The following is a 27,582-nucleotide window of genomic DNA, read 5'->3' as shown; positions in this document are numbered from 1 at the left end:
CGGCCGTGCCAGATTGCACAACCGCCTGACTCTTGGCCAGAGTCTGGCGGCCTGATTCGGCGGTCTTTTAAATTATTACCCAATAAGATTCCCTTTCTTGCATGTTGCGAGAAGCGGGGGATGGGCATGCAGCCATCTTCGAGCGCTGTACGTCACGCGTGCTACAAGATCGCCGACGCAAAGCAGTCTATTCGGTTTTTAATTCGCAGACAGTTATAAATGTAGAGCTGTAGTAACCAGCATATCGCGCGTCGCGAATTACTTTTTTGCTCGCTACTTGTCTTCATCAGTTTTGACCTCGAAAACCAATCAGCTTTGGCTTAATTGACTTTTGTAGTTCGTGACCTCGGATCTTGAAGCGACAGGGGCTAGCAGAAATTTCTCTAGGAACGCAATAATTCCACAATGAAGTAACCAATCAAATCAGGCATACAGAGCCTCACAAATGTGAAGTACAAACCTCCTTCACTTTGTAGGTTGGTCAAGCTACAATAATTGAAGTTTTTAGCTAAATAACAACTATTCTCGGTAAAATATTGTTGTTGACGCAACAAAAAAACTCTGAACGGTTGTACAAACCCATCGACCATGCAGCGACTTGTGCAGCGCGATAAGGGCGCTCCTGTTGTGCGCGAGGGAGACGAAGACAGCGAAGCGGACGAGGTTGATGTTAAAGACGAGCTGCTACTGGAGCTGGCGGACACGGAGCAGCAGCTGGTGCAGGCGGCACCCGCAAAAGTCGCGTCTCTTCCGACTACGCTGGTGCTGGATAGCGGTCCGGGCAAGTTGCGCACGTCCGCCCGCTACGTAAACCTACACACTTATAACCCGCAAAGTGATCAGGTCGATGGGTACGCAGAGACGAAGATCGGCGGTCACAAAATGGACCACAAGCGTCCGTTCTTCTCAGACTGGCAGGGCCAGCTCCACGGGCCGTTAAAGACCGCTGTATGGGGCGCTCTAGGAGCAGCTTTTACAGGTTCTCCAGCAGTACTAAGTGCGCCATCATCCCAGGCCCGTACGTCTCTGTCCTACGCGGCTCCCAAGCCCGAAGTTCTCGTGTACTCAGCTGTTAAAATCGGCGGCCATCCACTGGACCACGTACCGTTCTTAAGTCGCGGCCTACCGTCGAGACCTCTATTAGGATACGTACCGGACTCAGCCAGACTACAGCCACCGTCGCCCGCAGCTGTGACGTACGAGATCGCTCCTAATGTATCCAACTTGTACGACTGCAGTCGTTGTTTCCGACTACGACAGTCGCCACGCGTCCAGCTTTGCTGTGGCCATCCTGTGTGTGCCAAATGTGTGGCTTCACGTACGATAAAACACGTAGAACACAACCGGACGTGCTTCTTGGAGTGTGCACGCTGCAACGACATGGTCGCGGTCGAAGCTGTAGTTTTCACTAATTATATTTTACGGATGGAACCTTTTTCAGCACGCACAGTCTCGGAGCTGGAGACGCAACAAGAAACAACAGAAAAGACGTCGACGTCGTTATCAGGTGCCTGGAAACAGGGAGGCGTTCTTGCGGCGTTGTCTTTTATCGCAGGGAGATTCGTACCTACCAGGTCCAAGAAACCTCAAAGGAAGCGAAATATTGTCGAAGAAGCAAAAAAATTGGTCGCTGAAGTGCTGACGGATGAAGCTGATGAATTAGTGGTCGATGGAGTGGCGGGTTTAACCAAGGAGGTCGTAAGAGCAGAGGTTACGATCCAAAAGGGACCCGAGAGATGGGTTAAACGTGTACAGGGTCTTCAATCGCCGTCGAAACTGCTTAAATTCTCGTTTGTACGCACGTTGGGTGTCGGTAACTTTGCTGAGGTGATGCTAGTGGAGAACCGGAAGGGCCAGTTGACTGTGTTGAAGGAAAGCGACAAACTACCGGAAGCGGCGAACGAGATCAGCATCTTATCAAGAGTCCGCAGTCCCCACGTGGTGCAGATCCAACAGTATTTTATTGAGGAGATCGGACACAGACATTTTGCTTACATTGAGATGGAATACTGCGACGGTGGCGATTTGAAAGAAATGCTCGAGAAAAAGGTGAGTTGTTTCGTGGTGATGAAGAGGTGTAGTATTAAAGAGAGCATTGCTATGCACAGGGACGACTGGGGGGAGACGACTTCGACTACATGTTCCGCCAGTTGTGTCTTGGTCTGAAGGAAATCCATCGACATGGGATCGTCCATCGGGACCTGAAGCCAGGCAACGTCCTCTTGACGGTCAGTCTTGAGATTTCGCATGCTTTATACTGTGATTTTGTAGGCTAATCTATTTTTTTCTTCTTTACAGAGCGAGGGCACTACAAAGATCGCGGACTTTGGTGTATCGACCTACTTGGAGAGCGATCTACTGACACATCACGCTGCTGGTACGCTGGCGTTCATGGCGCCCGAGGTTCGACGGTATTTCCTGGGAGAAGTCGTGAGTTACGACGACAAGGCAGATATCTGGTCTCTTGGCGCTCTAGCTGTGGCGATGCTGACGGGAAACCCGGAGCCTCGAGTGGCCACTCGTCCAGGTAAGCAGAATGTTTAACTAATTTTGGAGCTAATTTGAAACGTTCTAATTCTGAGTATTGTTATATTTAACAGTGGAGGAACTTGTCGACGAGTTGAAGGAAGAGAAACTGGACGAGAAGTACACACAGTTAGTGGGAGGCATGCTCGCTGCCCATCCAGCAGAGCGGTTATCTCTGGAAGACCTGCTCGAAGCTTTCCCTCCCATGAATTCTCGCTTGTAAATATGCTCTCTTCATTTTCTCAAGTGAGTTTACAATAAATGACCTGAACATATTTATTTTATAATCCTGGAAACATGCATCAACAATTGATACTGTGTGCGGTAGGACTTGTCAATCTACTAAACAAGTGTGTCCTGCTACATCAATGGGAGAGGATGCGGTCGATGAACAAATATTGGAAAGTGGTATCTTTCGGAAAATCATCTGGACTGACACGAGGGACCTTACCGACATTCTTTGAATTGATATCATCACAAGTTCACGAAGAGTGAACGGGACACTGTAGTCGCGATGTGGAAAATAGCAATGCGTTACGCCAAAATCGAAGAGAAGACATAATATCTCTGTGCATTAATAGTCAAAACCAGCCTTGGCAAATAATACCTATAAAGACTGGTCCATTAGGCGGAATGAGTGAATGCGTTCTCCCAAGACACTATTCAAAAGAGCATTATTTGCGTCAATTGAAAGGCGACTTCGGTCAACGGTACCAAAACAGCCATCCATGATATCCAAGAGTTTCTTCGAATAAAAATGCTCGTAGACATTCGCCTTCGGTCGGTACGTGGTCACGAAAGTGATCAGCATACCAAAGCGACAGATTTGCACAACGCATTAACTAGTCCATTGTGATGCTCGATGATAGTCTTCATCAGCTGTAAGAAATTCTGCCTATTCATCGGCAAGCTAAGAGGCGCTTCCGAACCAAGCAGAGATTGAGACTGCTCATCAGATAAAAGCAAGTCTTCTCAATTAATTGTCTCGAATTGTGTGAAGACTGCTGGGCTCGATTGCGCTTGTGGCGGCACCAGGTGAGCTGTCGAGATAATGAATCGCACACCAGGGGCAACCATCAAAGGCACGTCCTTTCTGAGAGCAGCCCAACATATCGCATCGCCGTTTTGACATTGTGCGTCGTCAAACATGAAAATGACATTTTCATCATTACAATGCTCGTGTACAATGTCCAAACCATGTAGACGAAGTATTTCCCATGGACTTATCGCACGCTTAAAAAAACATACCGATAGGATTCTTGTACTGAAAAAGATTTAGCAATGATGTCTTGCCAGAAGCTGCAGGGGTTTGACCATTTTCATCAATATATGATCACGGCTGAAATGAATACTCGTTGGGTTTATTCCGTCTGCAATCGACGATCCGACCAAACCGCGTACTTCTCTGCGCGTCAGTACTTCCACGATGAGTGTGTCTTGCGTAACAAGACTGTTCAACGATGACCTCAGATCCAAATGCTGGGCATTTTCTTCGTCGTAAGCTGCTCGGTTGGCGTAGATTCGCAAATTAGCTGTAATCACATATGAGGGTAGAATGACCTTGGTTTGGTCCCAGACTGCCTTGCGAAATTCTCCAATATCCTCAGCATCTTCAGGTGCTTGCAAGGAATCTGCCATGATATCCGCGTACGCGCTGCGAGTTGCTGCATCCATTATCTGGAACCACACTTTCCGCACCATTTGCTGTCGATGCCCCTGCGATCGACTGAAGAACAATCTCAAAGTTGAGGGGTTTTTATGCCAAGGTTCCGAAACGAGGAAGTAATGCCACATCAAAATTGCTGTTTCCGGCCAAGTACGCGTCGTAATTGCCTGCGCTGAATGCCCCATTTTATTACATATCGAGCGCCATTTTGTTCCAGTATTGACCTGTCACGTACGCTTTAGCAATGTTTACGAATTCTTCAGAATGTATTGAAATGCTGACCATTCCTGAACCGAAAATTCATGCGCTGTTGATGGTTCAGTAAAGGTTTTAATTGCTAGTAATGGACTCTCTGTGGGAGATTGGTCGCTTGAACTTCTACGCTTGCTCGAATATGTAGGTAAACGACATTTTGAGATGGAAACCGCCTCACTCGTGTGTTGTGCTTGTTTGAAGAAGAAAATCATAGCTAAAAATGTTCAGCATAAAGAGCATTGAAGGAGCTCTCTTAGTTATCTGAGATCGTTTAATATCGATAATAGCGTATTCCGGTAGCACAATTATTTTAAATAATGTTACTTCGGGGCAACCTGGATCTCTACTTTACCAGTTGGTTCTAAAAAGCACCCAATGATGGCAATAGGATGAAATCGATGTTGCACGCGCTACCATTACGCAATAGTGAGACGTTATCGGCCCAGCGATACGTGCTGTCTGTTCACCGCTGCGACTGCTGAAGAGTGGCCAACTAGAGCTAAACAATTATAAACAAGTACTACAGTATTTGGGTGTCGAAATTTGTCCTAGACAATGCCCTATCATCCTAAAATTAGACCTCCCCAACCAAGTGGGGGATGTCTGGCTACTATTAATAGAACGTCTCGTAGGTTGGTAGGGCGTGCTGATAATTCACCTCGAAGAAACATAGTACTTACTAAAGTAGATAATGGTATTTAACCTCCAACGAGATCTTGTATTCGACCGTTATTCTGGCTTACCCGAGCGTGTCAAAGGAAACGATTAAGCGGGGAATCCGCCCAGGTTCTCATACTTGCAAGGACTCTCGGTGCTGCAACTCGATGCACAGCATTGGTCGAAGTCGTTCTCGCTGGTATGGCCGTTTTGCTGGCAGCACGTGGCGATCCAGGTGTTCTTCTCACCATTCAGCTCTCCACAGGCTGGTTCGCAGACCCTCCCCTGCTGCGCACTGGCTGGGGCGAATGAGGTGGCAACGGCGGCAAAGATGACAGCAAAGCAAATCGTAGAGTTCATTTTGAGGTTGATAAACCGGTGGGTGCTTCTCGTCAAATTTGAAAGTGATAAATCTCTAACTTCACAATGGCCATAACGGAGCTGACAATCCTCGACTGTAGATTACCATAATAGATGTGTGGTACCGTAATCCTCGACTGTCTTTGTATTATGCACGCTTCTTGAGGGTTTTCCAAGAAGCGAATACCGGTACATGTAGCCTACTGTGTCAAGGACCACTTCCACAAGGCCCTGGTTCGTTACGGCAAATTCGAAACCATGTTGTACACGATAATAAGGTTCGGGATCAGTACAAACAATTAATGTACATGTATGTGGGGGACAGATGTATTCGACAGCTAATGCAGGCAGTACCTAAGCGTGGGCTGTTTATGTAGATACTATGGTTGTTGTATCAGCACCTGGTCTTGCACCTCCGAGGACGAGGAAAACTCTGCCAAAGACCATAATGTATCAAAGAGTTGGGCCTTTTCAGAAGTTTTATAGCTAAAAGGGCTGAATAGACTTTCTTTATCTCTTTCATTGTGCTTGTACAGTCCAGTGAGTTGATTTTAAAATAATGCTTCTGTTGCTAGCAAATTCTTCATTTTGAGCTCTTCAATGCGTTGCCAGTACTCTAGTTGATCGAAAAAAAATGAATCGTACCAGGTACGATTCATTTTTTTTCCCTACTGATGAGTTCGTTGTCTAAACATTGTCACTTTATTTATCTGTAACAACTGCCACACTCAGTGACGATGCTGTAACAAAATGCGCTGAAGTAAATTGGTGTAGATGCGCAATGCATCAAAAACGCCTCCATCATAATGACCATAGCAATCTAAGCATTGTCAGCTTTGAGAGCTACTTAAAGTAAGAAAAACAGTTTTTCAAAAGTCGTGCTTCGCCCGAAGAAGCTCTGAAATTGACAAAATTAAAGCAGCATGAGCATCGAAGGTTACTATATCCTGTATCCATGATACCACCGACAGTCGGGGTCGGTGACTGACTCCTGCGCCTGCTTCGTAGGTGCAGCGCTTTGAACTGCCGTCCGCTTTGTAAATTGATATAATCCGCACAAACAGATAACCTTAATATATTCGATACATTCAATGTGTAATCGTTACTTTCGAGCTGTACGAAGGCTGTTCGTGAAGCTAGATTAAGATAGACCAACTGTTTGCTGAGAGCTCATTGACGTACAGCGGGTGTAGGAAGTCAGGACACCCCTAGCGATTTGGTGCATTATTGGAGCTCCGAAAGTCAATTCTTCTCCGTTTAGGGTGATACTTGGACAGCTCAATAGATAAATGATAGCACTATCCTCCTGGGAAGCGTTGGACAGGCTCTTTGAATTCTTGAGACGCTCATTCAGGTTAGATGGAAGACACCTGCGCAGAAATTGAAGACACCCCCCAAACGCTCTTACTAAAACCAAGACATCTTGTGCGATTTGTAGGTCATCCGACACCGTCAAAAGTGAAGTATATCAATTTGAAGCTCCTGCAAGGATCGACTGCTACATGACGTTGTTCCTTGCTTGATACTGTATGAGGTCACCAAAGCGCTCATCTTAACTCGTGGTGGATGCAAACATATATGTGTGCACTCGTTCGTATTCGGGTACGATCCATGCTCCACTACAAACATCAAGTCAAATGAAATGGATTTGACGACACATACAATTGACACCCGATTTCTGACGAACCGGCCTTTGATGTAACCCTCCGTGCGCGCATGTCAACAGTTAAATAATTGCTGCAGCTATTAAGACCAGTTGTACCTCGCTAGGAGCCGTAATAGCCGTCATATCGTGTGCTTCCGATGCTCTTCACGGCTACCGGTACAAATCCCTATTTCTGTCGAAGTAACATTCGTGCGACATCTAATTCTAAAGTCCATAAACTTGGCAGGTGTCTTCAATTCTTGCGCAGCTGGTTTATCTCTAAAGCTGATTGGTAAAAACAAGCTCAATAAAATGCCAATCAGATGGCATAGACGTAATTCCCGAACAATTCCGCTTCTCACGGTCATACTTTTGCCAGAAAAAATGACTTCAGGAGCTCCAATAATGCACCAAATCGCTAGGGGTATCTTGACTTCCTACACCCGCTGTAGTTGGACGATGATATTCAGTTTCTTTTCTGGATCTTGATATCTTTATGTGAGTCTATGTATTCTATCAAGTTACACCGCGCACAACAGCGAAGTCATGTAGGTGTTTTCTAGAACGATGTCTTAGTTTGACTCAAGGAAGGCATTGATCCACTCCAGTACCTTGGCACTGTCCTCGTCGTCAACGTAGCTGGCCAGCGCCTTGTTGATCAGCTTGAGCTGCCGTTCAGACGCCGTGAACAGCTTCTTCTTCAGCTCAGTACGCGACTTTTCATCAACCACCTTCTTCTCCGACAACAGCTCAATGGCCTTGAGCGTCGAATCAATCTCGTCCTCCTCTTCGTCCTCCGCGGCTCCGTTGCTCGCCACATGCTGCTTCTTCGTGATTGGCACGTTCACGCCGGTGCTGCCGAAGCCACCGGCACCGCGTGCAGTCTCCTCGATTTCATCCACCTCTTGGACCTCCGGGTACTCGATCTTCTCGAGGATAAGTTGAGCCACACGGTCCCCGCGCTTGACGGGGAAGTCGTCGCTAGAGTGATTGAACAAGATCACGCCCACGTTGCCGCGGTAGTCTGCGTCGATGACACCAGCGCCTGTGTCGATGAACTTCTTCCAGGCAAGACCCGAGCGAGGCGCCACGCGTGCGTAGCAGCCGTCAGGAACTGCGATGATAAGGTCCGTCTTGACGAGGCCCTTGCCGCCCGCTGGGATGACGGCGTCGTACGCGGCCGAGAGGTCCAGACCCGCAGCGAGACTGGAGCCACGCGTGGGCAGGATGGCCTCAGCCGTCATCTTCTTGACGCGGAGGACGGGGGCGGGACGGCTGCGTTTGATGGTCATAGTGCGGGCTAAGACGCAGAGAGCAAGTTGAGGAGTGCGGGGGTGCAAGAGATGCATTAAAAGGGAGGAAGAGGAGTTTTTGGCGCGAGAAGATCGGATTGGATGATATGAATTTGGACACTTTTCATTGGCTTAGACTCAGATCTCGATGGTACGCCAATCGTTGGTTGATTTTAAAACAAAAAAGTGTTTTTTTCTTCTGGCGAGAGAGCAATTACGGCGCCAACACGCTGACAGAGCCAGTGTTTAAGCCAAAAATGATTCCACCACTGCTAGAGCCCAGGCTCTCATATTTGCAAAGATCTTGAAGTTCATTGATGATGTTTGGAGCTTTTTTGTTTCTAAAATTGATTCTTGGCAAATTGAAAACTGACGCACCGGGACGTGCTTTGGCTTGGGCGACCATGAGCCACACCATATTTGACGATCTGGTGTAATCCTCAACTAAATCTAAATGGGCTGAGTGGTCAACAAGGAAACGTCATATGAAGTAATTAGATGAATAAGCTGCCAATTTCCCCGGTACATGAAATATGAGTCATCACGCCGTAATTCACGGTGCCACAGTGGCACCAATTGGCAATACCGGTATCTTGAAACTTTAATTTGAACTGGCCCCATCATTATTTATGATTCAAACATTTGACAACACTAACACTAAAAACTACTTAGTATTAATACTTTCGAAGTAAATTGAACTTCGAAGTATCATTTACTTGACAATTATGTATGTAGACGTATACTGCGTTAAATAATTTTAATTGATACTGACGTGTAATCGAGTCCGACAATATCGAATGTTTTGCATGTTTCACCAGCCAATAGGATTCCTTCAATTTTTACCTGCAAATCTGCACTTAACCGGCAACCTGAGAGTCATTATGGTGATCACCCTGCAAAGCTTGTTTTCTACCTTAACATTCTGTCAACGTTCCGTGAATATGATTGGGTAGTAGAGCCCGCAACCTGCCAGCTGTGAGAACCACTAATAACATAGTGCTGACGTATACTCGAGTATACGTCCACACTTATATTTGCCAAGCAAATGATACTCATTAAGTAATATTTATTCTTTAGTATATTAATATTCCACAAGCAAAAGGGAGAGAATTTTCGCTGCCGATTTTATGAAAAGTCAGAAATTATCGGAAACGCCTTCATGAACATGAGGTGGTATACAGTATCCCTTTCGGACATAAAACATTTCTTGGCCACGCTGAAAATGAGGCCTACTGACAGCCCTAGAACGAGAATTAACTGGGGAAGGGGCATCAGCATGAAAAGGTAAAACTAGCTGCTCTTAAGGTGTGGGCCGAGTAGGAATACGTAGAGAGGTTGCAGCACTGTGTAGTCTTCCGCAGTGTCCATTTTTGCAGCTTAGTCGGCCAAAATCCAAAATGGACACAGAGTGAAACAATCAAACAAAGGCATATTCTACTACAAAGTTCTGATCCGATTGAACAGCAAAGTCCAGAGCAGTGCAAAGAGCACTGGAGGCGTCATCTGCAGCGAGATGCGTATAATGAGCGTCTAAATTATGTGTTTTATAGCCAAGAGACGGCTCCACAACTCGTTTAGACTGACGCTTGCGCTTTGGCTTTGGTCTACACGCTGTTGCTGTTTTAGCAGCTTTCTCGAGATTTTTTATCTCCCGAGCAGACCTCCGCTCGTAAGTTTCTTTTTGCTTAAGTGCCTTCGCTTCTGCAAGTTGCTGAATTTCCTCAAGAATATCAGAATGCGTCATCAGACGCCCGCACGCGACGAACGTGGCTCTCTTCTTCGTGTGACTTTTGTTAGGAGCAACCATATCTAATATTTGAAGATCAATATCGCGCTCTCTAGTACAAGGCCCATGCGTTTAAGGCACAGCTCGGTACGCGCGCTCACCTGCTGTGGAACAATGTCTACACGAGCCATGTTGGCAAGCGTCGGGGCTGCACCGACGATCTTACAGAGCATCTTGTCCCTTGACAGCAGGAAAATACCAGTACCTTGGAATGATCCCATCACCTTTCTGGGAATAGATCCAAATTCCCATGCAGCGGACATCAGTGCAGCCATGTCATCTTTTAATTGGCCGGGCACCTCGATGAATCAAGGGAAAATCTGCGACTAAGGCCTCATAAGCCCGCTTTCCAGCTCGAAAGAGGAGCGAGTCCAAAGAATGGGTAAAGTTGGATGTCTGGGAAGGCAGCGCGAATATTTCAATCTTGACCGAAATTGCAAACTTCAGGGCTTCCCAGTGCAAGTGCAAAAACACGCATGTATAGGATTAAGACGACAGGCCGCTCACTATTTCTCTAAGCTAAAGACTCATAAAAAGAACGCAAACACTGAAGACATAATCGTCCGCTGATATTCGACGATTCGCTCACAGCACACGCTGATCCAGCACTTACTCCTCCTATCCACTCAAGTTTATCAGTTTTTACGAAAAACTAAACATTGGATAAATGGAGGAGCCATCTGCAGCAATATAATCCATCATGCTTACGTTTTCAAGGTCTGATGACTTGACAACATTGGCGGCCTTGCCGCGGACGCAAATAGCATGTGCTGTTGCTCGACCTTGCGGCGAAAACCCAGTTTCGTCGCAATTTCAAATTCGACTGTGTGACAGGTTGCTGATCAATTCCTCAAGGCTGTTGAATAAGACCGTTTCCGAGTCTCGGTAGAGCCTTCGTATCGGGTCACACCAAAAATGTGCCTTCTTGATGCAGATATCTTTGGAGTTGCGAGCAATGAAGCGATTGATGTAACGTCGATAAGGGAAGGATGGTGATGGTAAGCGACCCCTAGCACGCGCCACTTGATGTATGAGAAGCTGCATCTCTTCGAAGCTCATACACAGTCCTCGTCGTGATCGGATGTCGACAATATCAACAACGCCTCTCTCCTCGTCGCTTGACAGCACATAAATCCCCCCTGCCGGGACCCAACCACTTGTTTTTCGGTAGCGCGGCGCCATAGCGCTGCTGGATCCAGGTCGTATCGCTTCGCGGTCTTCCTGTAGCCTGAAGCTCTCTTACGGAGGCTTGCCGTGGCACGCAGAATCCGCACTTCCTTGTTGAGCGACCCAGCCACGAGAGAGAAAATGAACTGTGGGCGTAATGGGCCATTTTGAGTGCGGCAATGTCCGCTCGACAGCTTGTGATTGGATGGTTCCAGCAGAGCCACTGGTATTGCGCAATCATGCGAAAAATGCGCAGAATAGTTCTTTTTAGCTGTCCACCAGTCAGGCCCGCCATACAAACATGAAGTAAAAAGGTTTCACTTTTTGGTGTCCGTGTCACATTTTGTCTAGAAGGGATATTCTTCATAAAGGATTGCCAAATACATGTAACATGTACGCGAAGCTATGTCAATTTGAAGACGTTTATCTCAAATATTTGCGTTCCACTTCTGGATTTGACAGATACATTTCTAATTCGGCAAAATACACATATTTCTTGTTAATTATAGCCATTAATATTTTTTTGGGTGCAATTTCGACCATTGCATGTGCTCTTTTTTGCAAAATAGTTAATACCTCCGTCCTTCCAATGTGGTAAACATTAAAGTGTTAAACCCATTGGTTTGGACGGTTAAATTTTAATAGCTTCAGCTAATTGGTGGGTTTTCAGTATTAGCTTTAGGATTGGTAAAAAAATGAACTAAAGAAACGTTAAAGTTCCACAAAGTTCGATTTTAGCTAGAACTTTCATATTACCTTTGTGATTACTGGACGATCCGTTTAGATGCGTGGAGAAGTTTAATTTGTGATTAGGCCTTTCTAATGCCCAGCTGCGAAATCAAAACTAAAAAAAGTCACTTCATAAAGTGTGGCGAAGATTTTTCCGTCGCACCCCAGAATCACACAAATTGTGAAAATGTTATCTTCCACCGGTGGCTTGTTAAGCGAAGCAAAGACGTAGCTGTAGCGCTCGCAACGAGCCTTCGAATGAAAGCTTTAGCGTGCTAATAGCGTACGTAAGCGATGCGCAATGGCACAAACAGAGAAGTGTTAAATGTCTTGTGGGACGGAGGTAGTAGTACACGACTCGCGCGGGGAATCCAGATCCACTGGTCAACTCACACACGTTGTCGACGTCGTATACCTCTCTAGACGATCGTGATGCTGTTTCTGAGTAGCCAAACAATCTCGTTCGGTGATGTCCAAACGAAACCTTCGTCGTCCAAGGCCGGAAAGCACTTAAGTCTGTGATCTTGCCACTGCTGCTTAGTTCGGAGCTCGCTTTCGAGTAAAGCGCATCCGTCTCACCGTAGCGGTAGGCTGGACAGCCCACCGCGAAAGCACTTTCGTCCACATCTTCGAGGCACTGTCGACGTGCTCAATAACGTAGCCCCCAGCGCCGCAATTTGTTTCTGATGTGCTTCTTGATACTTGTGTGAGGGTGAATACATGAATTTTTGATATCGCAAAACAGTCGAAAGGGGCGACCCCGTAGGAGTAGGTAGTCGAGGTTAGGTGGGTTGCTTTCTCTAAAGTAGAGCTTCAGGACAATTTGTGACTGTGTGAAGTCTTAATATACAGCACGAAACCACCTATGTCATACATAATTTAATTTTGCTCGTGCTACTTCCCTGACACTTCATTAGATAAACGAGTATTTGATTGAAGACAGTCTAGACGCCAACGTGTCAAGCAATGGATGCTGCCTATGGCGATGCGTTAAGACTAGTGTTTAAGCCCATTGACACCCTTACTTCTCAATTTCCTGTGTAAAGGACACTAAACTATGGTCGACGCTCAGAACCCCAGAGAAGAGACTCGCCATAAGGGAAGAATTACACCAGAGCATCCGCTGCAGAGCGTCGCGACTCAGCGCCGCATTTGCAAAGACTGACAGGCTGATCGATTTACCGTGGTGTTTCTGTCTCGTGCCTGCATGGATGTTGAGGCGGGCTTTCCATTACCTGCTTACAACTAATGCCTGAATTCGGACGAGGAGAGCCAATTAGACATGACAAGCCATAAGTTACTGTAGTTTGATCGGTAGTATAGCATGATGCGCGACCACGTCACCGTGAGCCGTAACACGGAACGTGATCGCAAGTGTGCATATAGCGCCAAGGACGTTCTTTTCATGCTTCTAACTTTCCTAAAGAAATGTGGCAAGTGGGATGTGATGGCTGCAATGTTTTGAGTGAGCGCTCCTTTGTTAAAAAAAATTGATGACTAAGTTTGCATTGGTTCTGTTCTCCTTTCTTTTCGCGGTAATGATAGCGTCTGCAGTGGAGAAGTACCCGATGAAGACACTTGCTCGGCGGCCAAGACTATTTATCAATACGCTCGTTACGCAACGGGTGTCATTCTCCAGTAGTCAAACATGCCGGAGCAGCAGAAAAAGATAAACCATTACCAGAGTAGCTCAAAATCTTAACGCGCAAAGATCTATGTAGCGTCTGCGACGGAATCGCACTTGTTTCAAGAGACATGCATTTGGTCTGCATGCATGAAATTTGGCTGTTCTACATCAAAACAACAAATGCATGATTATTGTAACGGGGTTACACGGTGTGGAGCACACAGGCATACGAGGTACCCGGAGAGCTAACAAACTCATAGTACGTTGGCTGAAAGCCACACGTCATCCATTTGATTAGGTTAAACTATGCTTTAAAGTTAAACAGATACATTTACCCCTAGGCGGCTTGGCCGCAATAATTGTTAATGAAACACTTCTGGTTGTGAAACATAAAGTTACGGTACTATCTTTGCTCCCCTGGTCGTGGGCTGTAAGTGTCTTTCGATCAAGGAGCTCAGTATTAGTGACTCTTTTACTTGAGCGTCTTAAATGTATCGAGGGCCCGAAAAAGAAGATATATTTTTTGGGCGGCCACAACTTTAGCATACCGTAGCTCTATAGGAGCTCAAGAGATATAGGAGACGCCCCGCTTTAGTTAAGAGTGCTTAAATCGCGATTCGTACTTTGGTTCGTAAGTAATATTTTGTTTGACGCTGTTTCAAATGCGTTCCTCCCTTCATTAAAGCATCTTGTAGGCTACTCAGAAAATACAAATTAGTGTCGACCGTCTGCCACAAGCTGTATAATAGCGGACGGTCGACATCTCTCTAGCTGAATATCTTCGCGGCAAGGTAAAGCTGCCGAAGCGCAGTCCGGCATTCTCACAATATAAGCTGCAGTCTTTTTTTGGAATAAGCACAAGATCTTCTATTCCAAAGAAAAAATGCATTCCTTGCTAAAATACCAGGCTACAGGGAACATATGAAACGGCGCAAAACACTCTGATGCTAGCTAACCTTTTACAAAAATTGGAGCTAATTGCAAAGCTGAATGAATATCTGTTCTACAACATGAGACCTTACCGGGAAATTTCCATTCAGCCGTGTTCACACAAAGTTGGTGTGAAAAAGTTGCCTCCGACTCGCAGAGAAAAAAAAACAAAGTCAATCTTGTGAAGTTTGGAATCCATTTGGACTACTCAGAAGCTGAGTGTTCTGAGCTCAATATTTTTTTAATTTTTTAAATTTTTAAGTGTTACTTAAAAGCCCCAATTATATAATGGTAGCTTTACAGGTTTTTCGAAGAAAGCTTACACAAAATGTCACAGCTACGGTTAAGTGCGAAAATAAATTGGCCAGCTAAGCTCGATTAAAAGGGCTAACCCTCTAAATGGTTCGTAAGTAATATTTTGTTTTATGGCCATGTCATTTGACCTTTCAAATAAAGTCCTGTAAAACAGTGCTGTATCAATTTAGAACAAAACGAAACCTTCTAAATAGCATACCGTCGTGTCCTCGTGACTCAGAGTACCACCATCGAGGATCCGCCGCGTAGCCCACTCCGAGTATTCCTCCTTCATCGACAATGTTTCCGTCCATGGGGGGTATGAATCCTTCCTACCCTTCACAGGGCCCTCCTCCACCCGGTGGCATGCCGCCCCCTCCTGGTGGTGCACCTGGCGCTCAGCGACCCGCGGGAAGCAGCAATCCCAACTACTTCACCGACAAGAAGAAGGGCGAGGTGAACGAGCTCAAGAACGTACGTACACATGCCCACATAGCCGAGATGTATACAAGAGCCTAACGTTGTATACTGTAGCTACTGCGGGAGGTGACCGTGGAGAAGGATGTGAAGCGCAAGCGTGAGATCATCAAGAAGGTCATCGCGTATATGACGCTGGGCATCGACGTCTCTCGTCTCTTCAGTGAGATGGTGTTGTGTGTAGACACCAAGGACCTCATCTCCAAGAAGATGGTGTATCTTTACCTCACTAACTACGCGCAGAAGAACTCAGAGCTGGCTATTATGTGTATTAACACGCTTCTAAATGACTGTCGCAATGAAGATCCAATGGTTCGAGGCTTAGCGCTGCGTTCGCTCTGCTCGCTACGTCTGGACTCGATCCTCGAGTACATCCACGACCCGTTGCAAGCCTCTCTCACCGACACCAGCGCCTACGTGCGTAAGACGGGCGTCATCGGTATCCTCAAAGTTTATTCTCTGAACCCAGAGATCATCAAGGAGAGCGACATGATCGATACCCTGTACAACATGATACGAGACCGTGACCCTCAAGTGGTCTCCAACTGCATCGTGGCTCTCAATGAGATCATGGCGGACGAAGGAGGCATCGCGATCAACCAACCCATCGTCATGCATTTGTTGAGTCGCATTTCGGACTTTAACGAGTGGGGACAGTGCAACATCCTCGAGATCGTCGCGAAATACAAACCCACGGGGCCCGATGAGGTCTTCACTATCATGAACACACTTGAGCAGTGTCTGCGTGTGTCCAACAGCGCTGTAGTGTTGGGTACAGCCAAGTGTTTCTTCAACTTGACGCAGAGTCGAGGGATGGAGCCGATCCAAGACCAAGTCTTTGAACGTATGCGACAGCCGCTGTTGACTCTGATGGCTGGAGGTAGTCACGAGATCAACTACTGTGTGCTCCACCACATTCTACTGCTGGTGGGCAAGAAACCACACGTGTTTAGTCGAGACTACCGGCAGTTCTACAACCGATACAACGAGCCTACCCACGTCAAGTACGTCAAGATCGATGTCCTGGCTCTGGTAGCTGACGGAGCCAACGTGGCTGACATCGTCACCGAGTTGAGCGAATACGTGACCGACGTGGACCAGGAGCTGGCGCGTCGGGCGATCCGAGCGATTGCGGACGTCGCAGTGAGTCCCAATCTCTCGGTTAACACAGTCCCGCAGCAGTATCCTGGCGGTGGGAACGTTCCCGAAGCGTACGGCCAGCAAGCAGCTGAGCAACTTGTAGAGCAGATGCAGGACCATATCATGGACACGATGGTGGACTTCTTGGAGCTGGATCTCGACTATGTGCGTGACGAGAGTCTCGTGGTAATGAAGGACTTGCTACGGAAGTATCCGGACAAGCGTCACGACGTTCTACCTGTACTAGGTAGAATCATTGCTGCGGTAGAGCAGCCAGCTGCGAAGGCTGCAGTAGTCTGGATGTTGGGCGAGTTTGGACAAGATCTGCGACGTGCGCCGTACGTGTTGGAGAAGCTGATCGACGACTTTAACGACGAAGCCTCCTCCTCTGTGCTGCTGGAGCTATTGGCTGCTACTATGAAGTTGTTCTTCAAATGTCCTCCGGAGATGCAGAGCATGCTGGGACGTCTGCTGGGCTCTGCGATCAACGAGTCCAACCATCAGGATGTGCGTGACCGTGCTCTACTGTACTACCGGTTACTGGAGCAACAGCCCACGGACCAGGCGGCGGCTATTGTGGCTCAATTCCGCGGCGACGAGACGGTCAGTGTCTTTGCCGAGTCGGTGGAGACGGATCTGAAGGATAAACTGTTCCAGGAGTTCAACTCACTCGCTGTCGTGTACAACAAGCCGAGTGAACTCTTCGTGTCGTCTACGCATTTGGCTGCAGCCGTCGCGCCTCTGGATGAAGACGACGAAGAAGAAGAAGTAGAAGAAGTCGACGAGCAGTACGACAACAGTCCTGCGCCTCAACAGCAACGTACAGCGCCGCCACAGCCAGCAGCGCCTAGTATGGACTTGCTGGACATGGACTTCGGCTCGGCTTCTAGTGGTCCTCCGCCCCCACCTGCAGGTCCGAGCTTCGCGTTGGTGCCAACGCCAGTCATGGACGCTGCAACGTTCCAGGGCCAATGGGGTAGCAGGTCGGTGGTGGCGGAAGTTGTGGTGCAACTACCGACGTTGCCGCCTCAAAACGAACTGGAGCAGGCGTTCGCATCGCGTGGCATCGTCACGATGGCCTCAGGTGACGTCGGTCCGCAGTACAAGTTTTTCTTCTACGCCCAGGACACGCAAGGGCGCTTCTTTATGTCTGAGACGCTGGTTGAAAAGGCGAACCGGACGCTGAGAGCAACGATCAAGGGTGAGGATGAGGCGTCGGGAGCGCAGTTCGCTGACCTGCTACGTCGTGTCCTGTTCGGATGAGCAACTGGACAGGGACGATCGTGTAATGTGTGATCATACACTTTCTGACAAAAAATATTGAATTTGTGGCGTTGAATGGGGATGATTTCTCGTGCGAGTCATCATTCGACTGGCAAAAGCTGCGTCGACTGCAGATATTTCCCATATACTGTAACGCTTTCAACGTTATGAGACGGCAAACAGGCTACAGTATCGCATTGACAGGGATCTACTTCTAGAGTCTAGTGCTAGCGCGTTTTGTGTCATACACGCTAGGTTCCGGTCTTGTGGCCATTTACAGAAGTCTTTAGCTTTGAAACTTCACGCGTGCCAGGCACCACATGATTACTCGGGCTGTGATTACACGGGGCAAGCACCCGATAAATATCCATTTCACTTCGCTGACAGCGTTACGCACTGTCAGAATGCGTGTTGCGAAGCGCAACTGTTCACCGGTATTGGGTACAGTCTTTATCCAGCAGTCAATTTGCCAGCTCAGCCGCAACAGCAAAATAAAAAAAAAACAAAGACAAGGCAAAAGATCCCAATCCAGGCATGGATCAACCTCTGACGGTCAACGCGCCTGCACCGTCAGCCAAACGCTCCAACTTGCGCTTTGTACCCACTTTGTTGCGCAAGAACTGGCTGCTCAAGCGCAAACACCCCGTCGCGCTTCTCTTCGAGGTGCTCACGCCCGTGCTCTTCATCGTCGTCATGGACCTCGTACGCACCACCAGTAGCGACGATACAGTGCCCGCGGGGTTCACCACAGACACCACGTCCTACAATCTCTTCAATCCGTCGGGCTGGTCACTGGTAGGGTCCTACGCGACTCCAAAGCTCGCCACACCAGAGACTACGCTGTCCGGTCTCTTGCTGCACTTGGCGTACAAGTCGTTCGACTTTGGCAGACTCATGAAGACCTTCACATCTAATAACCGCTCTATCTGTGAGCGAGAAATGGCGGTAGGAGGTCGCGTGAGTCTCAACACGTCGTCTCCGTACGCTCTCCCGTCCGAATGTGAAGGTCGCGTGTCGCCATATAAAGTTGCCATTGCACCGGATACTGACTTTACGAGGAATTATTTCTACGAGACCATGAAGATGTGGTATCCTACTGTAGTAATCAATGACTCGTCGTCCAATAGTTCGCTCGTGATTCCATCATTTGAAGACAGTACAGTTTTCTTTGCCACTGAAGAGGCGTTGGAGCAATACGTCGAGTCTTCGGACTACGCGAAGACGGAGACACAGCCACGAATCTTCGGGGCGATTGTGTTTACGGACTACCCAACAGCAATCGGCCAACCTGCAACTATTGAGTATTCGCTGCGATTGAACTCGACATATGTGGGCGATAGTGAGACGGATCGATACATCCCGCAAACAGTCGATGGAGATGGGGCTTCATTGTGGGATTCCGTGAGTCGTAAGCTTGAAACTACAGACTACCAGCAGTATACAACAAATGGCTTCATGACGCTACAGACGCTCGTCGCGCGGTTCGTCAACTGCTTACCGGACTGGGATGACACCACTAAAACTACCACGGGAGCGTGTCAGATCACTGCGGTATCAACCGACGATCTGGACGCGAGACTACTGGAGACTGTAGTCAACGACCCTGCAACTAAGACTACAGGTGTTTTATTCACCAACTTGGTAGGGGCTTCGTCTCCTCTTACCTCGAACGTGGCCAATGACACCCGTGAAGTTCTGCTGACGCCACTGCGTCAAGCTCCTCAACCGTATTTAGGGTCTCTCACGACGCCCCTCCCCATCGACTCTTTCGCTTCGTCCTCCTTCTATGATGCCGTCACCGACGCCTTCCCCATCTTCTTCATCCTCACCTACTTATTTCCACTCTCCAAGATCCTCGTTGGCTTGATGTCGGAGAGAGAAACTCGTTCTCGTGAGCTCATGAAGATCCTGGGCGTCAAAGAGTCCAGCATCGTCATCTCGTGGTACCTCACGTACGTCATCATCTTGTTCGTGAGCTGTGTACTGCAGACGCTGGCAGCGATCGCCAAGCTGTTCCCCAACACGAACGTGGTGTTGCTCTTCCTCTTCTTCTTCCTCTTTAGTATGAGTGTACTGGGTTTCGCCTTCATGATCAGCTCCATGTTCTCCAAGTCACGTACCGGGGTCTACGTCGGCTTTATCCTCTTCGTCATCATGTACGGCGTGAGTGGGGCGTACAACGATTCATCCTCCGAGTCGTCCAAGAACGTCGCGTGTATTTTATCCCCAGTCGGACTTGTCTTCGGCGTCAACTCGCTGTCTGCCGCAGAAACGTCTCAAGTCGGGATTTCCTTCTCCACGGCCTCGCAACGGATCAATGACTTCCGCTTCTCTACTGCTCTGTGGTACTTTGCATTCGACACGATCTTGTACACATTACTGGGTCTATACTTCGAGAAAGTCATCCCGAAAGAGTACGGCATGCCTGAGAAATGGTACTTCCCGTTAAGTCCTTCCTACTGGAGGAAGTCGAGGAAGTTCGTGACTATAACGAACGAGAACGGGTCAAGTGTACAGCTGGATGTGAACCCGAATATTGAGTCGGTCAGTGCTGATTTACTCGACCAGGAACGCGCAGGTGAAGCGCTCTGTGTTCAAGGTCTTCGGAAGGTGTTCCCAGTCCATGGAGGCGAGAAGGAAGCGGTGAAAGGACTGCATTTGAACATGTACGCGGGTCAGATCACGTGTCTACTGACAGGTAACGGTGCTGGCAAGACGACGCTCATCTCTATGCTCACAGGCGTCACGCCTCCGTTTGCGGGTGACGCGACGTTCCACGGTCTCTCGATCCATGACGACATGGACGAGATCCGCGAGTCTCTGGGCATCTGTTTCCAACACGACGTCCTGTACCCGGAGTTGTCGGTACAAGACCATCTCGAGTTCTACGCTCGTATTAAAGGCTACACGGGCGAAACACTGGCCGACGAAGTGGCTGCAAAGATCCGTGAAGTAGGACTAGTGGACAAGAAGACGACGAGCAGTAGTGCGCTGTCTGGCGGTATGAAGCGTAAACTCTCGGTAGCCATTTCGCTGTTAGGCGACAGCTCGCTGGTCTTCCTGGACGAACTTACGTCGGGGATGGACCCGTACTCTCGACGCAGCACGTGGGAGATCCTCATGAACAACCGACAACGTCGAGTGATGGTCTTGACGACGCACTTCATGGACGAGGCCGATATCCTGGGCGACCGGATCGCTATCATGGCCGAAGGAGAGTTGCGTTGTTGCGGCTCGGCTTTGTATCTCAAGAACCAATTCGGAGTCGGCTACAACTTGACGATCGTCAAAGAAGAACACTGTGACGACGCCAAAGTCATCGACTTTGTCTCTCGTCACATCCCTTCGAGTCGTGTGCTGAGTAATGTGGGTACAGAGATTGCGTTCCAGTTGCCTCTTGACAGCTCGTCCCACTTCCCGACCATGTTCCGTCACATGGATGAAAACCTCAACAAGTTGCAGATTCTGTCGTACGGCATCTCCGTGACGACGATGGAGGAAGTGTTCATTAAGGTGGCAGAGGCGTCAGACGAAGACCAGCAACATACGCTACAGAACCGCGTCAAGCAGCATGGAATGACGTCTCAAGAGAGCATCCCTATCGTTGGAGACAAGCCAGCAGACGGACATTATCATGGCCTGGAACGGACAGGGAGTTCGCTAGCTCTGACCCGGTCGCGATCGATTTTCGTGACTCAAACGGTGGCAATGATCCAGAAACGCTTTCGAATGGCCAAGAGAGACAAGAAATTGTTCGTAGTGGGACTGCTGCTTCCAGTAGCGTGGCTGGTCTTCGGGCTGTCCATATTGAAGGCTGCAGGTCTCACGAATAACGACCCGTTCATCGCACTCAACTTGTCTGGTCTAGAAGATGAAGAAGGACAGGTTTTGGCTCCGTCTTACTGTGAGCAGAGCTCTGGGAGCTGGTGTGACACTGCGTTGGGGAGTGACTATTACTCTGGCGCGTCGATAGTGAGGTTGAGCCAGGAGGAGATCGGAAACCCGCCGTATCCAACCGACTCGCCCACTGTCTTCGACGTCGCGTACAACGACCCGACTATCAACGCTACCGACGCAACGGGGTATCAGCTGAAAGTGAGTCAAGAAATCTACAATCGAGCCTTTGAGAAGGGGATCTCGGACCAGTTCGGTGGGTATCTCATACGCGCGGACGAAGACAACAAGGTGTTTGGCTACAACGTGCTGACCAACACGACACTGACACATGGATCGGTGGTGTTCAAGGCGTTTATGGACCAATCCTTGTACCGCTTAATGGCTACACAACTTGACTCTTCTATCCGAGCTTCGGACGTCAGTTTGACTGTCAACAACCACCCGCTCCCGTTGACTGCAGAGAACACGGCGCTGTTTACGGCCTACATCTCGTTCACGTCGGTACTATTCATCGTGATTGCGTTCGCCTACTACCCAGCGTCTATCGTCGTCATGCTGGTGCGAGAACGGTCACCGGATCATAACTCTTAAGCACCAACAACTGGTGTCTGGAGTGGGCATCAACTCGTTCTGGATAGCCAACTACCTATGGGACTTCACTGTCTTCTTGGTTCCTGCTGCCATCGCATTGGTGTTGATCCAAGCTTACGATCTCGCTACGCTGACGGGCTCCAGCTCCTGTGTCTCGTGTGATAGCTCGACGTTCCTGGCGGTTATTGTACTGCTACTTGCGTTCGATCTGTCCACATGCGTATTGCTGGTCGTATCTGTTCCAAGACCCCGCGTCGTCTCAGACGTACATGATCCTGATCAACTTTATCCTCGGCCTCGCACTTATGATCGTCTCGTTTGTCATGCAAGTGTTTGAGAGTACCGAGAGTGCCGACAAAGCGCTGCAGTTCATCTGGAGATTCTCCCCGCTCTTCTGTCTTGGTCGTGGGCTTCTCAACTTGACTATCATCGAGATCACTCGAACGGGAGGAGCTGAGGCGGACACGGAGATCTCGAAAGACCCATTTGCATTGGAGAATACAGGCTACGAGATCATCTATCTGGTCGTCGACGCAGTCTTGTATTACGCTATCGCTGTTGGTATCGACTACGCCATGACGTTCCCTAAGATCAAGTCGGCTATGGCGAAAGACCCCGAGATTCCAGTGGAACACCGAGAGATCGACGACGATGTCCGAGATGAAGTCGACCGCGTCTTGATGGGAGGAGCTGATAGCGATACCATCAAGTTGCAGAACCTCCGTAAGGTCTATCGAAGAGGAGTCACAGTGGCAGTACAGGGGTTGTCATTCGGTCTCAAACAGGGCGAGTGCTTCAGCTTCTTGGGCATTAATGGCGCGGGCAAGACAACTACGATGAAGATGCTCACGGGTGACATCGTGCCCACGTCTGGCAACGCCACATTGAGTGGCTACGACATCTTGACGCAACAAGTGCAAGTGCGACGCCAGATCGGCTACTGCCCGCAGAACGACGCACTCATCGACTTGCTGACTGTACGAGAACATCTCGAGTTGTTCGCGAAGATCAAAGGTGTCCCCAACTCCGACTTGGACCTGGTAGTGCGTGAGAAGATGGAACAACTGAACTTGACGGCGTTCGAAGACAAACTGGCTGGTAGTCTGAGTGGCGGCAACAAGCGCAAGTTGTCTGTGGCTATCGCGATGATCGGGTCGCCCCGGATTTTGTTCCTGGACGAGCCATCCACAGGTATGGACCCGGTTTCGAGACGATTTATGTGGGACGTAATCTCGGAGATCTCGACGTACAATAAGGAGTCGACGGTGGTGCTGACCACACATAGTATGGAGGAGTGTGAGGCGCTGTGCACTCGTGTCGGCATTATGGTGGGTGGGGAGCTCAAGTGTACAGCACTTGAAGAACCGGTTTGGTGACGGACTCATGTTTGACGCCAAGCTACAGACGCCCACTGCAGAATCCGTGACTGAACTGGTGCTGCGTCACTGTGACGCGGTGGACTCTCGTATCGAAGAAGGAGAACTAGCAGAGACTTGTCGCTTGTTTGGCAACGCGACGTGGACGCAGAAGGTCGTCAACACTCATCCGACAGGACACACGATCGCTAACCTGATCAAGCGTGATGGATACGTCTTGGCGAATAGCTTTGCGGCGTGGTGGATCACGGAGACGCGGTTCGAGAATGTGTTAGCGTTCTTGCAAGAGAACTTCGGGTCGGTTGAGCTACTGGAGCGTCAGCACGACTCGTGCTGGTTCAAGATCCACGACCAATCCGCAGACGCGAATAGTCTACGACTGTCGAATGTGTTTGAACTGGTGGAGAACGCCAAGTCTCGCTTGTCTATCCGCGAGTACAGCGTCTCGCAGACCACATTGGAACAGATCTTTAACGCGTTCGCAAGTCAGCAGGACGTGGACGAACCGGTCCTCACCACGCCTACAAACAGCCCTAGCAACTCTGGAGACACAAGACCTGGGCTGGTTTCACGTATCCTGCATCGTTAGCTATCTGGTATGATATTACAAGCTATAATATCACATAACATTTGTCTTTGGTCTCGGAATGACTTCTTTTGGTAACTTAGAAACGGTGGGGGGGGCATCCCCATGGTTTGGTCTTGTTACTTTTAGCGAGTTCACTGTTTTCGTGAAAAACACCAACGTAGATCTCACCCTTCACCTCATCAATTATCGTAACAAGTGCGAGAGTGGACATCTCTGCACGGATTTTTCCTGCGCTCGTAGCCTGGGGTGGGGGGTACGAGAACGCTCTCACTCGCTCCGACTTCCGCTCTGAGTTGTAGCACAGCACCAGCGATAATGACTTCATTGTTTTGGGTTTTTGCTTCGCTGTTCAGGAGCCAATTAGGCAATGAACAATAGGCAGAAATTCTGGCAGGATTTATCGAGCTGTCAGATCAACGTCATCATTGTTTGCATTGTTATATTCCACATGGTATCACCCGACTCGCTACACGTATTATAAGTTGGTTTCACTCTTTCACGGATATTTCATTAAAAAAAGAGTGCTTCAGAAAAATAGCGGATTGATTGTTACTTCAAGTTTTTAATTTTACTAAAGTAAGAACCGATTTTCACATCAGAACCGCTATTAGAAAACTATTGCGGTCTTTATGCTCAATTATTATGCAAATAACTAATTGCTTTTAAATTTAAATGTAGTATTAATCATAAAAGCTAAGAATGTATCATCATACATAAGAATGATACATTTTTCTACTGGGCAGCGACTGGACAATAGTACTGCACACTGCAAGCAATGATGACGTGGCACTATGCATCGTTTTACAAAAAAATCGCTTTAATGAACTTTGTAATATTTACAATGGGGAACAAAAGGGCTAATATACCCCAAATTACTTGAGATATGTGCATTCATAATAACGCTTCTTTAAATTACATTAATATCCGTTTATCTAGATAATGATAAATGAACTGACAATTGTCGACTACTACACTACCAGGTCCCTCTTCCCCGAAATCTTTAGTTTCTGAACTAACTCCAGCTTATGGAAAAAAAAATGTCAGAAAAAGGATAAACAATTCGATGGTCCAAAAATACTACTTCGTACAGTACTAGCAGTAGTTGTATTATTAATAATGGTTCCTGCCACCAGGGAAAAAAAAACATTTACCTAGCTCTGATACGCTTAGTCAAGTGTTGTGACTTGAGCTCTCACTGCTTATATGCAAACCCTTGTAAATCTACTGTCTTTTGTTTTGCAACGTGAGCCACATCGACTCGCAAACTGCTCTACTCATCATCACTACCAATCTCGGAGCTGAGTCAGAAGACTTTCTTGTTTAGTTTCCCACCGGAGGTGGGCCACCTCCTAGGTTTAATGCCTGGCAAATGAAATCGCTATTTTATTTCCCAGCAGTCTGTCAGTGACCGAAACCAGTCCCTCAGTAGTACAGTACTACTAGTACTGCAGTAGTACTACAGTAGTACTACTACTGAAGTACTGCGTAGTATTAAACAGTACTAGTACAGTACTACGTACACGTACACTGTATACTTGTATACTCAAATAAGTACTAGTAGTATATTGCAGTGACCTTGGTAAAATCACATGAACTATAATAACTTCCATTGAAAATCTATCCGTCATTTTTTTAGATTGTATCCAAAAATACTGCAAAACTTGGATTGAACATTTATCCCATTATGATACAGCTAACAGAGGGATATAAACCCTTTTTACAAGGCCATCTCCTGACCGATGCTTTACGTTTCTCGTCTCCGTCACTGTCTGTATCACTTCAGCGAAATCACAACAGACATAAACATTAGGCGCACTTATTTGCGGGCGCAGCCACTATCTGAGCTCTTGACGATGCCCGTCTTGGTGGCGGGAATCTCGTTCTGGGTGGCAGGGGTCTCGTTCTGCGTGGTCGGGGCCTCAGTAGTCTCCGTGGAAACATCGGACGAGGACTCAGCACCAATGGATCCAGTAGTCTTGGAAGCCTTGGACGCAGCATCGCCCGTGGCAGAAGTCGAAACGTCAGCCTCCACCGACACACCGTTGTAGGACACGATGTCCTGTTTGGCATTCATCTTGGGTTCACTGCCATCGTCGGACAGGGTCAAAAGACCATAATGGAACTCGTAGGTCGAGGGGAACTCGGTCACGACGTCGTGGGTGGCCTCAAGGGCGAGCTCCTTGTCGCCTTCACTGGTGTAGAACTCGAGGACAGAGCCGTTGCCCGACGTGGCAGCCGAAATACCGATGCCGAAGTTGTACCACGTACCCGGCACGAACTCAGTCTCCCACTTGGCGTCCCAAGTGCCGTTGTTCAGGTAGATAATCTTAGCGGGACTAGCACACGGATCTCGAAGATGTGCGACTCCGGGAAGATCATCTGCCAAGCATAAGGGTTCAAGAACGCCTCCTCCTTCATGACGCTGGTGCGAAAAAATGTGGTGCCCTTGGTGTTGGCCGCAATGTTCTGCACCAACTCGGAGCGACGGAAGTTGTTTTGCGTCTTGAAAATGGCTTTCGCGTCCACGCCGATGTTAATGACGCCCGTGTCACCGTTGTAGCCGGGTGAACGACCGTCCTTCTCGATCGACACGTAGTCCGATACCTTTCCGTCCGTGCCATTGTTGCGCATGGTCAGGATGTGCGTCAGGTACTTGTCCGGCAACGTGTCGACGGTCAGGTCGAATACGCGGCCGTCCCAGGGGAGCGGTTCATCCGCAGCGGCGGCGGGAGCCGCAAGGTAGGCCGACGCGAGCGCCGCCACACCCAGAATACAGGTAGTAGAGGAGAAGACCATGGTGCAAAGAACGAGAAATGTCAGGGTGAGTCTCAGCGTGCGAATTGTAAAATGGCCAGTAAGCTCTCTGGGCCAGAGTCTGGAGGTGTGGAGACAGCGCTCCGTGAAAAGGTGGGCCAGGGGACAATTCCGACAGGCAGGCTGGGTGTGTCAGCTCGCTAAACTCCGGGATTTGCGAGGAGAAAGCGCCAAGTTCATTCGTCAATTCCTCGCTCTCCTGCCACTGCCAATCTCCATCTGAGTGCTCGCAGAGCCAGCTGGATTCGAGGTTAAAGATGTCTTCCAGCCTGGAAGACATATTTAATCGGAGTCACTGACACCGATTTACGACACCGATTTTAATCACCCGTCAAAAGGGTGTGGTGATGCGTACTGTACAATGTACAGTGTACATATATTGGCGCCCTGTGGTAATACAAGTATTACTGGCGGGACATGCGCCAGCCTGCACAGTCTTATCTGCGTCGCCAAAATGGAGGAGGGAGCGTCATGGTGTGGGGCGCTTTTAGTGCAGCAGGT

General features: G+C 48.4%; 8 protein-coding genes across 8 annotated transcripts; 3 read left to right on the top strand and 5 right to left on the bottom strand.

Annotated features, from left to right (window-relative positions):
* Window positions 1–538: 538 nt before the first annotated feature.
* PITG_17292 (protein kinase) lies at window positions 539–2,749 on the top strand (the record flags this gene model as incomplete). The annotated part of the gene is made up of 4 exons (XM_002896755.1): window positions 539–2,049; window positions 2,109–2,228; window positions 2,299–2,527; window positions 2,601–2,749. The coding sequence occupies 4 exons, from the start codon at window positions 589–591 to the stop codon at window positions 2,747–2,749; spliced, it is 1,959 nt and encodes a 652-aa protein (XP_002896801.1).
* Window positions 2,750–3,760: 1,011 nt separating this feature from the next.
* Window positions 3,761–4,227, bottom strand: PITG_17291 (uncharacterized protein; the record flags this gene model as incomplete). Its single annotated transcript, XM_002896754.1, has 2 exons — window positions 3,761–3,790; window positions 3,928–4,227. 2 exons carry the CDS (start codon window positions 4,225–4,227, stop codon window positions 3,761–3,763), a joined length of 330 nt encoding a protein of 109 aa, XP_002896800.1.
* Window positions 4,228–5,212: 985 nt separating this feature from the next.
* On the bottom strand, window positions 5,213–5,464 carry PITG_17290 (PcF and SCR74-like cys-rich secreted peptide, putative; the record flags this gene model as incomplete). Its single annotated transcript, XM_002896753.1, has 1 exon — window positions 5,213–5,464. One exon carries the CDS (start codon window positions 5,462–5,464, stop codon window positions 5,213–5,215), a length of 252 nt encoding a protein of 83 aa, XP_002896799.1.
* A 2,217-nt stretch (window positions 5,465–7,681) lies between these two features.
* On the bottom strand, window positions 7,682–8,424 carry PITG_17289 (deoxyuridine 5'-triphosphate nucleotidohydrolase; the record flags this gene model as incomplete). The annotated part of the gene is made up of 1 exon (XM_002896752.1): window positions 7,682–8,424. One exon carries the CDS (start codon window positions 8,399–8,401, stop codon window positions 7,682–7,684), a length of 720 nt encoding a protein of 239 aa, XP_002896798.1.
* Window positions 8,425–10,045: 1,621 nt separating this feature from the next.
* PITG_17288 (uncharacterized protein) lies at window positions 10,046–10,462 on the bottom strand (the record flags this gene model as incomplete). The annotated part of the gene is made up of 2 exons (XM_002896751.1): window positions 10,046–10,102; window positions 10,289–10,462. 2 exons carry the CDS (start codon window positions 10,460–10,462, stop codon window positions 10,046–10,048), a joined length of 231 nt encoding a protein of 76 aa, XP_002896797.1.
* Window positions 10,463–15,234: 4,772 nt separating this feature from the next.
* On the top strand, window positions 15,235–17,814 carry PITG_17287 (AP-1 complex subunit beta, putative; the record flags this gene model as incomplete). Its single annotated transcript, XM_002896750.1, has 2 exons — window positions 15,235–15,408; window positions 15,469–17,814. The coding sequence occupies 2 exons, from the start codon at window positions 15,235–15,237 to the stop codon at window positions 17,812–17,814; spliced, it is 2,520 nt and encodes an 839-aa protein (XP_002896796.1).
* A 534-nt stretch (window positions 17,815–18,348) lies between these two features.
* Window positions 18,349–24,267, top strand: PITG_17286 (ATP-binding Cassette (ABC) Superfamily; the record flags this gene model as incomplete). The annotated part of the gene is made up of 4 exons (XM_002896749.1): window positions 18,349–22,260; window positions 22,304–22,489; window positions 22,566–23,608; window positions 23,649–24,267. The coding sequence occupies 4 exons, from the start codon at window positions 18,349–18,351 to the stop codon at window positions 24,265–24,267; spliced, it is 5,760 nt and encodes a 1,919-aa protein (XP_002896795.1).
* A 1,627-nt stretch (window positions 24,268–25,894) lies between these two features.
* PITG_17285 (uncharacterized protein) lies at window positions 25,895–27,282 on the bottom strand (the record flags this gene model as incomplete). The annotated part of the gene is made up of 2 exons (XM_002896748.1): window positions 25,895–26,603; window positions 26,744–27,282. 2 exons carry the CDS (start codon window positions 27,061–27,063, stop codon window positions 26,084–26,086), a joined length of 840 nt encoding a protein of 279 aa, XP_002896794.1.
* Between the last annotated feature and the right edge of the window lie 300 nt (window positions 27,283–27,582).

The sequence above is a fragment of the Phytophthora infestans genome, genomic scaffold (assembly GCF_000142945.1).
Source record: "Phytophthora infestans T30-4 supercont1.53 genomic scaffold, whole genome shotgun sequence".
In the NCBI taxonomy this organism is placed as follows: domain Eukaryota; phylum Oomycota; class Peronosporomycetes; order Peronosporales; family Peronosporaceae; genus Phytophthora; species Phytophthora infestans.
This window is presented reverse-complemented; position numbering and strand designations above follow the sequence as displayed.